Raw genomic sequence first — 15,948 nt, forward strand, 5'->3', positions numbered from 1 at the left:
TGATTATATCAAACCAAAATGCTACGACATAAAAAAATTGAAGAAGAAAAATTAAATAATGTACCAGAAACAGACAAACTTATAAAACATAAAACAGAATAAAATGCAAATATAATTTTAAAAAGTAAAAACACTATATTATCCCTACATGATTAGGAATTCTTATGCCTTCTTACACAAATCTCTGCAGCAGAACTTAGCAGAAACAATTCTGCTAAGAAAGAGTTCTGATCTGCAAGCAGGAACCAAACTTCCTCTCCCTCATGACAGCTTTGCTTTTGTTAGGAGGTGATAAAGGCATGCCTACCCCAAACTTAATGTAGAAAGAGAAGTGGAAGAATACAGAAGAGGTGGGTTTCTGGTTCATTTAGACCACAAGGATAGCATCATTCAGTGAGTTGAGCGCAACTGAATAAAAACAACATGTGAACAAAATCATCCAATCACTAGCAAGAATTACTTATTTAACACATTTATATAGCCACCCATCTTCTAACCAACTCTGGGTGGGTCCAGAATCAATCTACTACTCTTGTCTATCATGTTCAGCCCTATACTTTTTGTGACAACAATAAACACAAAGAGAACCAGATATATATGACTTATATAGAAAAACCTATTTGCTTTCTCTTTTTAATAAATTATAAATTTAGAAACTGTTACATAAATCTCATGCTATTATTTCTGCTTACCTATTTCCTCATTGTACACTTCAGTGTTAAGAAAACAGCTTTGAAATATTTGGGGCACAATACTTTTTCATGGACATGTGCACTTATATATTATTCTAACTATTGTAATACAGCTGCAAAACATTTTTATTCACTAAATGTATCATCTTGTTTGCAAGACTGGGAAAAACAGATGGCTCCTGTCTTTATGCTTTGATTTTTAGCCATTTGAAATTCTTTCATCATTAGTTATATACAAGATATCTGTAAAAGTAGCACATGTTAAAGAAAGGAACATGAATGAAAATCAAAATGTTCTAAACAGCTCTGGGGGAAAAAGTGAGGAGGGAAAGTGTCAGCAAAAAGTAAAGAAACTGCCATTTTGAACATTTTGTGTTGTAGTGTATTGTGTCCCTGATGTATATCATTTCCTGTTCATCATCAGTAAAAACAGGAGGTATGTTTTGCAGATGGGTCTGTTGTGCATATCCAAAGATGCATATGGTTTTAATTCTAGGTTCTAAGCAGCAATGGCCACATTTTGGAGAAGAAAAGTTCATGCACAGTTTAACAGCACTAGCAAGGACCCTCCCCCACCCCATCATCCCTTCCTAAAACCATTTACCAGTCATGTGAAGGAATAGGAATGCTTTTCAGTCCAAGATAAAAATTGCAAGAACATCCACTGGCAGAGTAAAATCAAGTCTGTTTTAATACCAGTCAGTGAACATTACTGAACTTGGATTGTCTTTTTTTCCACAATACAAATAAAGGCTGCCTAGCAATTTCTTTTGGAAGGAAGGAAGGAAGGAAGGAAGGAAGGAAGGAAGGAAGGAAGGAAGGAAGGAAGGAAGGAAGGAAGGAAGGAAGGAAGGAAGGAAGACTTCTCCATAGACACTGATACCAACATGTTAACTTGACACATAATCCTACTCTTTCAATTATATCAATCTCAATTAAAAGTGAACTGAACTGCATTTGCTTGTAGCAAGTTGCAGCTTCCAAGTTGAAATTGATATGCTTTTTTTAAAAAAATGTTTAATATCCTTGATCATGTAATAACAGTATCAATTAGAAACAAGGCAGAGTTGATCTGGACCAGGTTTCAGAGAAATTATATACTGTTGCCATATCAGTAGTTTAGTTCCATCCATATGTGATGTGAATGAAAAACTATTAAATTAGGTTAGTACTAGGCTTGATGTATTCCATTAGACACTGTTGAATTGTTGTGATGCCCTTCCACATCACTTCTTTAATACATTCTGTTTCTAGGATCTAGGATTAGAATTTAGGACCTTCTGATAAGTTTGACCTATTGTCTGTCTGAATCAGCTGTGTAGAACATTCTGTGTTAATCATCATAAGAAGCAATCCAAAGAATTGTGAATCTTAAAGAACTTTAAATCAGGGCTCTCTAAACTTATTCTTTTGAACTAGTTGCCTAAGTAATATAATACTAAATAACATAATTTGAACCAATGGATTAATAGCCAACAGAAGAGAAAGTCATAGATCAGCTTCAATGTAACATAAGAACAAACAATGTAAGAACAAACTCGTCAGAAAAGGCCAAGACCAGCATTGTTTTTTCACAGTAGCTAACCAAGTGGCCCTGGAAGATGGAGATGAAGACATACCCCTCATCCATACCCCCTATCTATTGTTTCTTTGTAAATAATATTTGGAAATACCAGGAAATTAAATCTTCAAGACTAATAGCTTGGAACCTCAATGAATCTATCTAATTTTCTCTTAAATCCATGTATGCATACTAATCAGTGGTGGGATTCAAATATGTGAACAACCAGTTTTCTGTGTGGATGCTGCTTCTGGAAGTCCATTCTGGGCCTGGGCATCAAAAAATTAGCTACCGGTTCTGCCAAAGTGGTGCGAACTGGCTGAATCCCACCACTGATACTAATGGCTATTAACATATTTGTGGTAATGAATTCCATATATTAATTGTGAATAAGTGATTTTGAAGGGAAGGGAAATGAAGAGGTTCTCCCTGTCCTTTTTCAGGGTTTCTTAAAGACATAGAGGATATAAACAGGAGTGTTTTCCTCTTGAACATTTATAGTGTCTATGTACATTTGATGCTACAGTATGTTGCCTTGGAGCCATGCACGTAAACATGAATTCTTAGAGTAAATACTTATCCAAAGCTGACCTATAAGGTGATATAAAATCATCTGTTAGCAGTACTTCTGTGATGCGTGTACAGGATTAAGGTGCATTGGCTTTACCAAGTCCATTATTACTGGCAAACACTGATTAAACACTTCATCTTCTACTCAGGGATTTCATGGGAAAGAGAAATCCTGTCATCAGTGTATTGATGGTGTGACACTCTTAAGCTCCAGATAAACCTCAATTGACTGCTTTATGTAGATGTTAAATAGTTTAGACATGGAAACAAAAAAGCTCATTTTTTGGAGAATGACCATTTTCTAGAAACTTTAGCTATCCTGAATTCCTAGATGCACATTCCAAGAGACTCCTTAGATTTAAGAATTATCTTATTATCAAACATTAAATATTAGTGTTTTCAGTGGCAAGTGTAAATCTCTGTGCCTCTGTCTCTGTCTCTCTGTTTCTCTCTGTCTCTCTGTCTCTGTCTGTCTGTCTGTCTGTCTGTCTGTCTCTCTCTCTCTCTCTCTCTCTCTCTCTCTCTCTCTCTCTCTCTCTCTCTCTCTCTCTCTCACACACACACACACACACACACAAACACATACCCTAATGGTCTAAAATGGTCCCTAAGATTGTCCAGGAGATTGGCCTAGAGTATTTTCTTCCTAACTCTCTCTTGATCACTGCTTTTTGTTCTTTTCTGCTGATCCAAAGCCCTAGGTCTTCATTACCTTGAAAGAAGGACATGCCAAGTGCCATATTTAGATGGAAAATAGGGTTGAAGGTGGAATCTTTGTACATTCTCCCTTTAATATTAATAACATAGTGTGTTTCACTCCAACTTACATGAAGATCCTTCAGATTTTTGAAATCTCCATCCTTTACTTCAGTTATTTTATTGTTCTGTAAGTCGAGTAGAGTAGTATCTGGGGGAAGATCTTTCGGAACTTCCTTCAAACCTATAAGGGAGGGAAAAGATTATTACAGGCAAGTGAATAAAGATATCTGAAAGAAGTTAATTATATTTTAGACTGTCCATTTAACCACAACTACTGCAAACAAATATAACCTAGATCTTATCTAAAACTTATGAAAAATTTTCATATTCAATTTGCAATATAAATCATTGTGATCCTTTCTCTTCTTTATCAATGAGGAATTTCTGAAAGCACATACAGTTTAAATGATATTCATATTAATGTGAAAGTATTAAGAAGCCAATCCTAATCAAGATTCCCAATTTCATTAATATTCTCAGATGTCCATCACTTTTCCATTTTTCACCATTACAAACTAGTGATGCATGCATGTATGTATGTAAAATAAATACAAATTTAGGTTACAATTTAAGTGCATTCAGTTGTTTTGAAAATTCCATGTTCTAATTATGGTCAGTTGGAACTAAACTATAATTCTGTACAACAATCTGAGGCCAGACTTGGAAACTTTCTCAATACCAAATGTTTGAAGAAAGGTCTTGTTTGAGTTCATTTACTTGTCAAATATCTGAAGAGAGTAAATTGTATGCAATCAGTATGGGCAGATCAAGCAGTTGTTTAATTGGATATGTATCCTTCTACTAAACTAAACTGTGAAATTATTTCTGTAATGATCACAATTCCAAAATATATTTCAAAAAGGATTAATATGCTCACATGACTGATCACAATGTACAGTAAATGCTCACTTTATTGGATTAATAAAAACTAAAATATTTCTTGATTAAACTACATGAATTTTATTTTATTTCTTTGTAACTAAGACTATATTCAGGTTGCATGCGTCTGTGTATGTGTATGTGAATATAAGCATACATGTCTATGTGTTATGTGAAGAATGTATTTCTACTTAGCTGCGAATGCTTGAATACCATCAGGCAGATTGCTTCAGCCATTTTCAAATACAGTTTACATGGAATTAAAACTATTTCATACAATCTTGCTTTACCAACAATCTAAATGACCTATTGTATATTTTTGTGGCAAGTGTTCCTGGGTGCCGTGTTATTATTGCATAACAAAAAAATAGGACCACACAACTATGGAATATAAAAATAAGGTTTTTAATATTGTTTTGTAATAGAATAACACATAGTAAAAAGACAGCTGAAGTGACTTAACTTGTTGTTCATCAGTTTAACTTTATTTTAGTAGATTTATATCTCTTTTTTCCCCCTCATCAAAGTAGTGGCGTGAATGAATTTCCAGATGTCTCCCTTCTAGGCACTAAACACAGTTAAATCGATTTATGTCATAAGTTAACTATATCAAGTACATCATCTATGTAGCAATTTCTTTTGCATTATTCCATCTTTTCTTTTTCCAGGATTCACATTTGTGTACAGATAACTCAATCATGTAATAGACCTGGAACCTGCTATGATCTGCTACTGGGAGCTTTGTTCTGAGTGTCTTATTTGATGCTGTATATTCTATCTATATCTATACAGTTGCGGCCAAAATTGTGGAAACCTTTTGGGAAAAGTGTATTTTTGAGGTTTGATGGCCTATAATACCACTTTTTTGGGGGAGTAGTACCATAAAATTATATATCAATGGAAAGATAACTTAATCAAAAATGTAATGCAACAAGGTTTGTTCAATTATCTATACTGTATTCTATGAAAAGCTACAGCCAAATAATCAGAAAAGGCACAACTTACTTAGGTACATATCAGGTAGCTTTCCTACATCTGATTGTAGCCAATGAGCATGAGTGTTTAGAGAGCCAATCAAGTGTCATCTTGTTTTGGAAATGAGCCAATCAGATCACAGTAGGATTAAGTTATGTACTGAAGCTGAGAGATTTGTCAGTGTGTTATGTGATCGCTATCAAGTTGTTTGGATTTTTTTGTGTTCTTTCATTTAGTGAGCTTGTAAAACATAATAAAATGAAAGTAAGGGTGCAAAGAGTTGAATGGTTGCCCAGAAAGCGATGTAAAATAGTATTATTAAGTGAACAAGGCTACAGTTATAAAGAAATTTGAAGAAAAATTGGCTGTAACTTAACCAAAGGTGGCATTTCTACTGTACACTTTTCCCAAAAGGTTTCTACAATTTTGGCCACTACTGTATCTCTATCTCTATCTCTATCAACTATAGAGCTAGATATAGATGTATAGATATAGATATATAGACATAGACATAGATAGATATATGTCATGTGTGAATAAAAGACTGAGTCATGTGTGAATAAAAAATGGAGGAATGTTACAAAAAATCAATCATTGCCATATGGCTTCTTAAGGTTGGATGTATTTCATGTATTATAAGCTGACTTTTGACACATGATTAATGAAAAATGAAGGAACTGGTAACACAGAAGTTGGAAGAATAATCATGAATCTCAAATATCTCCAGAATTTAATGGTTATTTAAAAGATTATTTAAAATCACAATAACAGAAACTTAGAAGATCAAGAAATTAATATCAAGTCCAAAGGACTCTCAATATGGTCAGTAGGCCATGTGGTAAAGGAAGTATTAGAAAAAGGGATTTGTTTGCAAATGGTAACAAAAATAAACAGATATTTGCACAAAAAACCTAGAAGAAAATAGCTACGGACACAAAGCAGAATATTAAGAAGATATTAAAATTAAAAATTTTAAGTTTAGATAGTTTAAACATTTGAATACATCAGCTGGAGAAAATCAGCTATAAAGATTAAAGAAGACTAAAGGAAGTTTTCCAGAGAGGTTTTAAGTAGGGTTTAAATATGACTATTTAGCTTTTTTTCTGAAATACTGAAAACAAACAGAGCACTAGATTCACTCCAGATGGTATCCATCTGATAGTTCTCAAAGAATTCAGCTATGAAATTGTTTATCCTCTAATAAATATATGTATCATGTTGCTCAGAGGGCCTACATCAGAGAAGACTGGGAAGCCAACATAATGGAAAACAGAGAATAAAAATAAATTATACATTATGCCAAAGGAACCATACAAGTGATTAGATTCCTCAAGAATTTGTATTGTAAGGGATGCCTTTTAATAAAGCAAGATGAGTGGTGAACTGCAAAATGACTATGTTTCTGGTGTCACCTAAATTCAGCTAACCAATTTAACTCACAAGTAATGTACTGATTAGATCAGATTCTTGAAAATAAGTCACTCAAAATATAAGAATATGAGCCATAGAATCAAGGTAAAGGTAAAGGTAAAGGTTTCCAATTGTGTCTGACTCAAGGGGAGGTGCTCATCTCTGTTTCTTAGCAGAGGGAGTGAGCATTGTCTGAACACACCTCCGTGGTCATGGGGCCAGCATGACTATACATTGAGCTGCACGGAACCCTGTTACCTTCCCACTGAAGTGGTAGCTTCAGTGGTATCTACTCGCATTTGCATGCTTTTTAACTGCTAGGTGGGCAGGAGCTGGGGCATGTAACGGGAACACACCCTATTGTGCAGTGCTCAGGTCTCAAACCCAGGCTGTCAGTTGTCCAGCTGACATACTCTGCATCTTTTAACTGCTGAACCATTGTGCCCCTAGAATCAGTGAATCAATATGACTTTGTTTGAACGGAATTATAGTTGTGGATTTAATAAAGTTTGATATTGTGGGTGCAATAAAGAATTGGAAAATGTATGTGTATATATAGTATAGGTAGTATAGGTGGTACCTTGCTCAATAGTAGCAACTGTGAGAGAGATCTCAGAGTCCTAGTGGACAATCACTTAAATATGAGCCAGCAGTGTGCTGCAGCTGCCAAAAAAGCCAACACAGTGCTAGGCTGCATTAACAGAGGGATAGAATCAAGATCGCGTGAAGTACTAATACCACTTTACATTGCCTTGGTAAGGCCACACCTGGAATACTGCATCCAGTTTTTGTCACCACGATGTAAAACAGATGTCGAGACTCTAGAAAGAGTACAGAGAAGAGCAACAAAGATGATTGGGGGACTGGAGGCTAAAACATATAGGGAACGGTTGCTGGAATTGGGTATGTGTAGTTTAATGAAGAGAAGGGTGAGGGGAGACATGATAGCAGTGTTCCAATATCTCAGGGGCTACCACAAAGAAGAGGGAGTCAAGCTATTCTCCAAAGCACCTGAAAGCAGGACAAGAAGCAATGGATGGAAACTAGTCAAGGAGGGAAGCAACCTAGAACTAAGGAGAAACTTCCTGACAGTTAGAACAATTAACCAGTGGAACAACCTGCCTCCAGAAGTGGTGAATGCTCCAACACTGGAAGTTTTTAAGAAGAGACTGGACAGCCATTTGTCTGAAATGGTATAGGGTTTCCTGCCTGAGCAGGGGATTGGACTAGATGACCTCCAAGCTCCCTTCCAACTTCTTCTTCATATATATATATATATATATATATATATATATATATATATATATATATATATATATATATATATATATATATATATATACACATATATATACACACATATATATACACATATATATATATATATATATATATATATATATATATATATATATATATATATATATATATATATATATATATATATATATATATATATATATATATGAAGAAGAAGTTGGAAGGGAGCTTGGAGGTCATCTAGTAAATATATCTGTGTTTGTGTGAATGTGTATGTGTGTTTCATTAAGATCAGTTATGAAATTCAATCTCCACCCAAATTGTTATACAGTTAAATCAGTACTATCACTGACTACCAAATTTGTCCAAACATGCAATTAAACAATCTTTCCAAACAATTAACATGCAATTAAAGAATATTTTACTAGCTAATTGGTTAATTCAAGCACAATTTAAGCTTATAGAAGAAGTGGTACTCATTTTTTTTGATGTTTGGCAATAATATCATCTTCTACTCTTGCCCATTAGAAAAGGGAAAATCTGCAGAGCAGCAATTAGCCTTGTTACAACATAGCAACATTAATTCAGTTGGAGTCTGGGGACTTCTACTGCTGATTGCAAAGCAATAGTTTGCTCATTTGGCAAGAAGGGATGGGAAGGGATGGAAAGATTTCCTATCAGCCAAGTAATTTGGAATAAAGCAACATATACTTAGGTATATGAGGAATGCATATCATTTGTTGGAGTTATAAAATATGTTTATGAATTGGGATATAATCAGAATCTTTGACATGACATTTGAACAATCTGTGGAGCTCTGCTGTATCCTTTAGAACTTACTTGTGGCAGCACAACTACCTAGCAGGCAACCTAACAATTTCCTCTTTTACAGTAAGGACAGTATTTATCTTTGGAATTCTATAAATATATGTAAATGGAACACTGGATTGAAATAAAACTATACTCAAAATTCCATAGCATCATTTGTAGTTATTCCAACCATTTCATTTTAAAAACATAACTATATTGTTTAAGAAAAAGTCAACCATGAATACAAAATAGATACACCCTTTAGAAGTTCATAAAAGTATCACAGGATTTTAAACTTAAATATATTTCTCTTATTTTTTTTCCCATGCTAAGCTTTTGATTAGCAAAAGAAGCATCTTAACTGCCTCTACACAGGTATTTTCAAAACTGAAGAAAATATACCATAATTCAGGAAATAATTCAGTGCAGATGAATATGGATAACAATTAATATACAATCTTTTTTCCAAACATTTATTAAAAAATCTTTTAAAAGGTTTTGGATGAATGGTCTGATTCAGGTTTTGTCAAAAACATTGTATATGCTTATACTATCAGGATATTCTAAAAGTTATATCCAAAATCAATACATGCTACTGTTTAAACTTCTTTATAATTCTTATGATTTTAAATTCCAGTAGGAAATTTAAGAAAACTTGAAATTCCCTTTAAGATTTAGGACTAAGAATCTTGCTTAACGCTCATATTTTATTTTTCAATGTACTCTTTATCACTTAAGAACAAATACTAAACCAAAATTTCGTGATGTAGAAAAAAAACTTTAAAGAGTTTTCAGTTCATGGTTTACTTTGTCATCACTGCCATTATATATGAAATATAGCAGGGTTTCAAATTTATGGCATCAATATTTGACATGCAACTTGTTTTGGAAATGAATTAATAGGCCATGATGGCACTTCTTTTCAGGCAAGTGAATGATATAAAGATAAATTTCAATTTGTTGGCATCCTAATAGTTAAGAATGACCAATGAATACAAATATTTATTTTTCTAACAGTAACGTGATTTCTATATGGCTATATTTCTACTAAATAGCTAATGCCTCTGAAAAATGAACTATTAAGGGAAGAAATAATAAAACATAATTAATGTGCATTACGTATTGGAAACAGTATGGAACTGGAACAAAGATCTGAAAATGAAGAGAAGAACTGAAGACAGAAAACAACTCAGGAGATTAAGTATCAGATATAGGCATGCGTTGGAAATGTTAACCCCTATTATTTTATCCTCTGTGGTGCTTCTATATTTGTAGATAAAATAATATTACAAAATTGCTATAAATATCTGGAGATATTTCATATTAAAAAGCTATTTTCATTATACTTGGATCTTATTATATTTGAAGGTAATTAGGAAAATTTTAAAGCATAATAGTCTTTATATTCAATATTTTTCATTTATGTTCTGACTATTTATTATGGATACATTGGAATGAATTGTTTTCCTTCTGTGTCAGCCAATCTTAAAAAGACACATCTCCAGCACAGGTAGAAACAGGACAAAATAGATGCTATTTAATGCTAAATGAATAAAATGGAGTTAAACTGATGAATTATATGAAGTCCCCATGATCACTTCCCCTTTATTTAATTATATCCCTTTTGTTCTATCATATGATAAGAATAAAAGACAGGATAAAATGAATGGAAAGGAAATGGAAACCAAGGCCTTATTTTTCTACATGTTAATAAGATTATTCAACATAACATCACATATTTCAATTTACTTAGAGGAAATTCAACACATTGAACACAGTGTTATTGCCACAGAATAGTCAAACTCATTTAAATCAACCCAAGCATTTTATGAGATAACATTTCATTCAACTTACCTAAATCGGAACACTGTACAACCCGGAGGTGGCATTGACAACGAAATGGGCACATAGGCATACGAGGATATACTGTAGGTTCAGGCGTTCCAGATCCTGCTTCATCTTCAAGCATAAAATCAAACAAGCCTCTTTGATAAAATGGTTTGGCCAAGCAAAGTGGCAGGAATAGAAGAAAGAGGATAGCCAGTTTCATGATTTAGTTCATCTATTCAGCAGAGCAGGAATGAATCTAGAAGTCAAAGCAAAGGTGTACAACATGGAAACATAATTTGGGTATCTTTTACACATTTATAATTTAAGAAGCTTCTGGTGTCACAGTATTCTGATGCCATTGTCTAGATGTCTGGTCAAATGTATCCAAAAGATCCAGTGCTTTTGTCAAACTGACAATAGATCATTGTATTGTTACAACCCAAACTGTACCTATTTCATACATTTGTGTGATGCCATAATGCATATACTAAGGGGGCAGGGCTTGTATTACAGCAGCATGATGTATCTTGTGTTATTTGACACTTTCTGACTCCACCCAAGTACCTCCAGTTCTGGTATTTCTGGTCCTTCTGTTATTGCATGATATTGTTATTTATCTTATATTATATAGTTTTCAGGTGGAGTTTGGATTTTAAAGAAGTTTTAGACGTCCTTTGTTGAATTATTTTAAAATATTTTAGCATTGAATTTTTTCCCTTTAAATGAATAGAATGAAAAGAAAATGTGGGCATATTTGTTTATCTATCCATATGTCAATACAGTGACCAGTTGTATTTTCACAAGAAACAGAGAACCCTGGTAACCCAGAGTTACAAAAAGCAACATAGAGACAGACAGTTGTATATATCAGTGACCTGACTTCCATTTTATTAAAAACAGATGCCTTTACTGGAACTCTGTACAATAATGATCGATAAAAGTCATACAAACTTTCCAACTCTGGTTCCTAGTCTATAGAAACTGGACTGAAATATTTTGTTCCTACATTTTACATTTGGATGATTATTCTGAGTGGGATTCAAGTGAATGAGATTGATTGATTGGTTTTGACAATCAACAAAGTTATCAGGTAGTAATACCCTGTGAAACGAAGCTTTAATTGCTTAAAATGAACTTTATGCCTCATTTTAAAGGGAGAAAAAACCTTAAGTTATCATAATAGTGCAAATGAGCTTTACACTGATAAAATGGTATGGAACTTAAATTAGTAATTAGGCAAATGAGATTTAATTGAAGATTCAGGTCTTCCAGGGTGAATGATGCAAGAAGAAATGGGAGGAGCTGAAAGGATTTCTATAAATAGGAATTTATATAAAAATCCTTTTGTATAATTACTTAAATTATATACAAGAGCAAAAGCAAACAAAAGCCAAATCACAGAAAAGATTTATATTAATGCTAGAATATTAAAAAGTGAAGCCACATTTCATTGTTTAATGAACAAATGAAATGAACACAAACGCTCACTGTTCTTAATGATTTTTAGAACCAAAAGTATATTTATTCAGATAAATATGTTGTCTTTTGTTGTTTCTTCAGATCTAATTTAGATGTTATCACTGTGACATGAATTTTCCCCTCTTATTGATCCAAATTACTGTCAGTAAACATTTATCAGCATATGTTTCATGAGGCAAACGTTTGACATTTATTTCCCACATGAACACTGACATTGTGAAAAGGAAAAAAATGTTCTTTACTTGCTTGCTCTTTATAAATAACATTTGTGGCATGAGACCTTGCTATTTACCAAAATGATAAGAAAACTATACCTTATACCAGAAAACATCAGGTCATTTTATTGAAATAGTAATTTACTGGGTGATCTACTTAATTGCAGGGAAATTAGAATGGAAATAACTTATAGAATTATATTTTCAGAGAAATCCTTGTACAAAATAGAAAATGAAGTCAATCAGGTTTTCCATAAGTGAAAATTATTCAAGACTTGGGATAAGAGAGCAATTAAAAGGCTACAGAGAATGCAGGCACAGAATGGAGAAGAAGAAAAAATCCCATTGTACAAATGGATTCTCCTTTGTGAAATATTGGATTATCCTCATGATTCCCTCACATATGCATACACTACTTTTTGTTCCCATAATCATCTTGTGGAAGAAAAGCAGGAGAGGAAAATGTCCCAAAGTCACCTCTTAAATTGCATTATGGGATAAAACTTGCACCCAGATCTCCCTGTTCAGTCCTAACACTAGTGCTAACTACCTCATCCCAAAGCTATGTAGTTAATTTAGACTAAAGTGTCCAGAAATTCCAGCCAATTGCTTTATTACTATTAGAAAATTAAAAATCATCATAATATGAATTAGTCTGTATGCCATGACTACTTTGAAGACCTAAATAACTGATTCATTAATATGTAGTGAATAACTATATTTTTCAATTTCAAAAGAATATCAGGTGAACACATTCTCTATGGCATTAAAAATTAAAATATTTACTAAAATTGCTATTTAGGTCTTCAAATTAGTCATGGCATACAGACTAATTCATATTATGATGATTTTTAATTTTCTAATAGTAATGAAGTATCATAACACTATGAAAATGGGTGTTTTGGATTAGAAAACAATTAAAGAATTGTTTTCAATTAAATATTAACTAATTTTGATTATTGGTAGATAATTATTACATTTAAATCACAACCAAAATGTAGTGTCACAAGCACACATCTTGCATTTTAAATACCCACAATAAAGATCAGCAATAAAACTTTTATTTTGAAGACAAACCTTTACTGAAATGTCTTTAAAAGCATTTTAATAATCTAGCAAATAAACAAGGTCATTCTTCCCTTAACAATGGGCCTTATCCTGCTGTATTATTTAGTAACTGTAGGATTTTTCATCAAGTTCTCCATAATGGGAGTGAGTCCCATGAGCCTAATGAGATATTCTTCTGCATAAATTTGAATAGGAAATTCAGAATAAACATGCATGGTTATGAAGAAACACACAAAGTCTCTGAATTCCTCAAGATATATATATATATATATGGGAAACCTTATAGTTCGAAACAATACATTACATTGCACTGAGCACAGAGGTAGGGGGGTACTTTAATTCCATATTGTATTTTGTTGTGGTATTTTTGTCCAGTATTTTAGATCTCTTCCTGAAAGTTGAATCAGTTGTAACCACAATCCTTGGAATAAATATTTAACTTAACTGACTGGTGGAAGACAATATTTTTTCTTGCTTTTAGACATGAGGAAACTATAGCTCTGTTTTACTTCAGATTTATCCTTTGATAATCATCCTTTGATAAAGCTGTAAATGGATTTTAGGTACCCAAAACTTATTAGGTATTGCAAACTGGTGAATTGAATATGGTATTCTGCAGGATGCAGTCAAAGTTTTAGAGAAACACGAATATCAATTTTCAGACAAGCTGAGTATCTGCTTTTACAGTTCTTTTCTTTTACCACTGTACAGCTCTGTTTGTTTGTCTTTAGTACTTTGAAGCTGAGAATTTCTCTGTCTAAAATATCTAATCACTACAAACATACAAAATATACAGCTTTAGAATGTTTAGAAGGGTCTTTGATCCTATGAAGAAAGGATTCCCCCTTTAATTTAAAAATAGTCATTGGGAAGAAAAACATTCCAGTTTTTCAAGTAGAAACATGAAATCTCACAGTTCTTTCGTCTTACAATATCACCCACTCCAAACTCCACAATGCAAGAAAATCCACTGCTGCAAAATGCCTTAAGAAGCATGCCAAGACTTTTAAAAATAAAAATAAAAAAATCTTCCAAAAACATAAAATATGGTTATGTTCTCAATAATATTTTCAAATGTTACATATACAACATTTCCCCCCACAACTAAGAACTTTTCTTACACTCTCAGAAAGATTTTGCTTTTTAAAAGTGAAAATACATTCAGAACAATTATTAATGAAAACCATACCTTTTCATCCAGGGATTTGCAGCAGGCACTCTTGGAGCTGAAAGGCAATTAACCGAAAAGAGCCAGGCAGAAGATCCTGCAGGTGTGGAAAGGAGGAGGGGTAGTTGAGTGAGGCAAGACTGTCACTTGGTAGGAACCCCTCCTGCTTCTTCTATTCCATAGCACAGTTAAAAAGCAATGTTTTCCTCAATGAAAAGACTCCAGGCTGCTGACACCCACAGTACATCATATGGTAATGATATGTCTCCTGTATTGTAGCCAGAAACTTTATCAGCCCCCATTTTTTCCCTTTTCCTTTATTTCTTTTTCATGTGTTCAACTTCCTAAATACTTTTACAGATTAGCAAGAATAATGAATGTCTTTTTCCCCCTTTACTATGCCCAACTATGTACTTAATTTGAGGATTTTCTAGCTTTGGAGCATTGTTTTCCAGCTTTGAATTTTCTATCAGAGAAAGAAACTTATTCAGAATTTTTTTTAAAAAAAATATAAAATGAAAGAAGTGGAAGACATGTAAACTTTGGCATGATATAGAATTACACTGGAGAGTAAATGCTAAATAATATATTTTCTTGCAAGTATCTTTATATCTATAATTGCAATGAAGTAATCCAGTAGGTGTTTATAAACTGTTTGAGATTGCAATCCTATATCCTTTACTTAAGGTAAAATCTACTGAATGTATTTCTAGAATGATACATCTCATGTTTGATCACAAATGTGTCACAATGACAATTTTAAATAAGTGAAAGTGCACAATGGATATTTGCATGAACCAAGTTCTAACATGGCCCCAGCAATATAAATATCACACTTTAATTTCTTTTTTTAAAAATTAGATATGATATATACCATACATTTCTGATTAATATATTGTAATATAACACTCCGAACTGCAAAACCTGTACTTTGCATGTCCCAGGGAGGACAACTATGATAATTGGCATTTAAAGTTACCCATAATTCCTGTTTTAGAAAAAAAAAAGAGCCCAGTGTTGTTTGCTTCACAACACATAGGAGAAGGACTGAGAGCCAACTGTCAAATGAGTAGATGGCTTTTCCCTGGATTCTTGCCTTCCTTGTATAAAATGAGTGGATTTGTGATTCTGTTTAGACTTGCAGCATTCTCCATCCCCTCAGGCTGCATCCAGGTGTGAATGCTATCAGCTTAAGAGAGAAAGAGGGGGGGGGGAGAGAGATATGTGTTATTAGACCTGGAGGTTTGGAAGCAATAGCTAATTCATTTATAT

The 15,948-nt window shown here is 33.2% G+C and overlaps 1 protein-coding gene across 1 annotated transcript in view; it reads right to left on the bottom strand.

Annotated features, from left to right (window-relative positions):
* DCN (decorin) overlaps nt 1–14,857 on the bottom strand; it is a 28,320-nt gene extending 13,463 nt beyond the window's left edge. Inside the window, exons 1-3 of the mRNA XM_083365821.1 lie at nt 14,698–14,857; nt 10,771–11,002; nt 3,651–3,763 (exon numbers count right to left, since the gene is read on the bottom strand). Of these exons, the coding sequence (XP_083221947.1) occupies nt 3,651–3,763; nt 10,771–10,966 (309 nt within the window). The 5' untranslated portion in view covers nt 10,967–11,002; nt 14,698–14,857. The remainder of the gene's footprint in view (nt 1–3,650; nt 3,764–10,770; nt 11,003–14,697) is intronic.
* Between the last annotated feature and the right edge of the window lie 1,091 nt (nt 14,858–15,948).

The sequence above is a fragment of the Vipera ursinii genome (genome assembly GCF_947247035.1).
Source record: "Vipera ursinii genome assembly, chromosome: 6".
Taxonomy (NCBI): Eukaryota; Metazoa; Chordata; class Lepidosauria; order Squamata; family Viperidae; genus Vipera; species Vipera ursinii.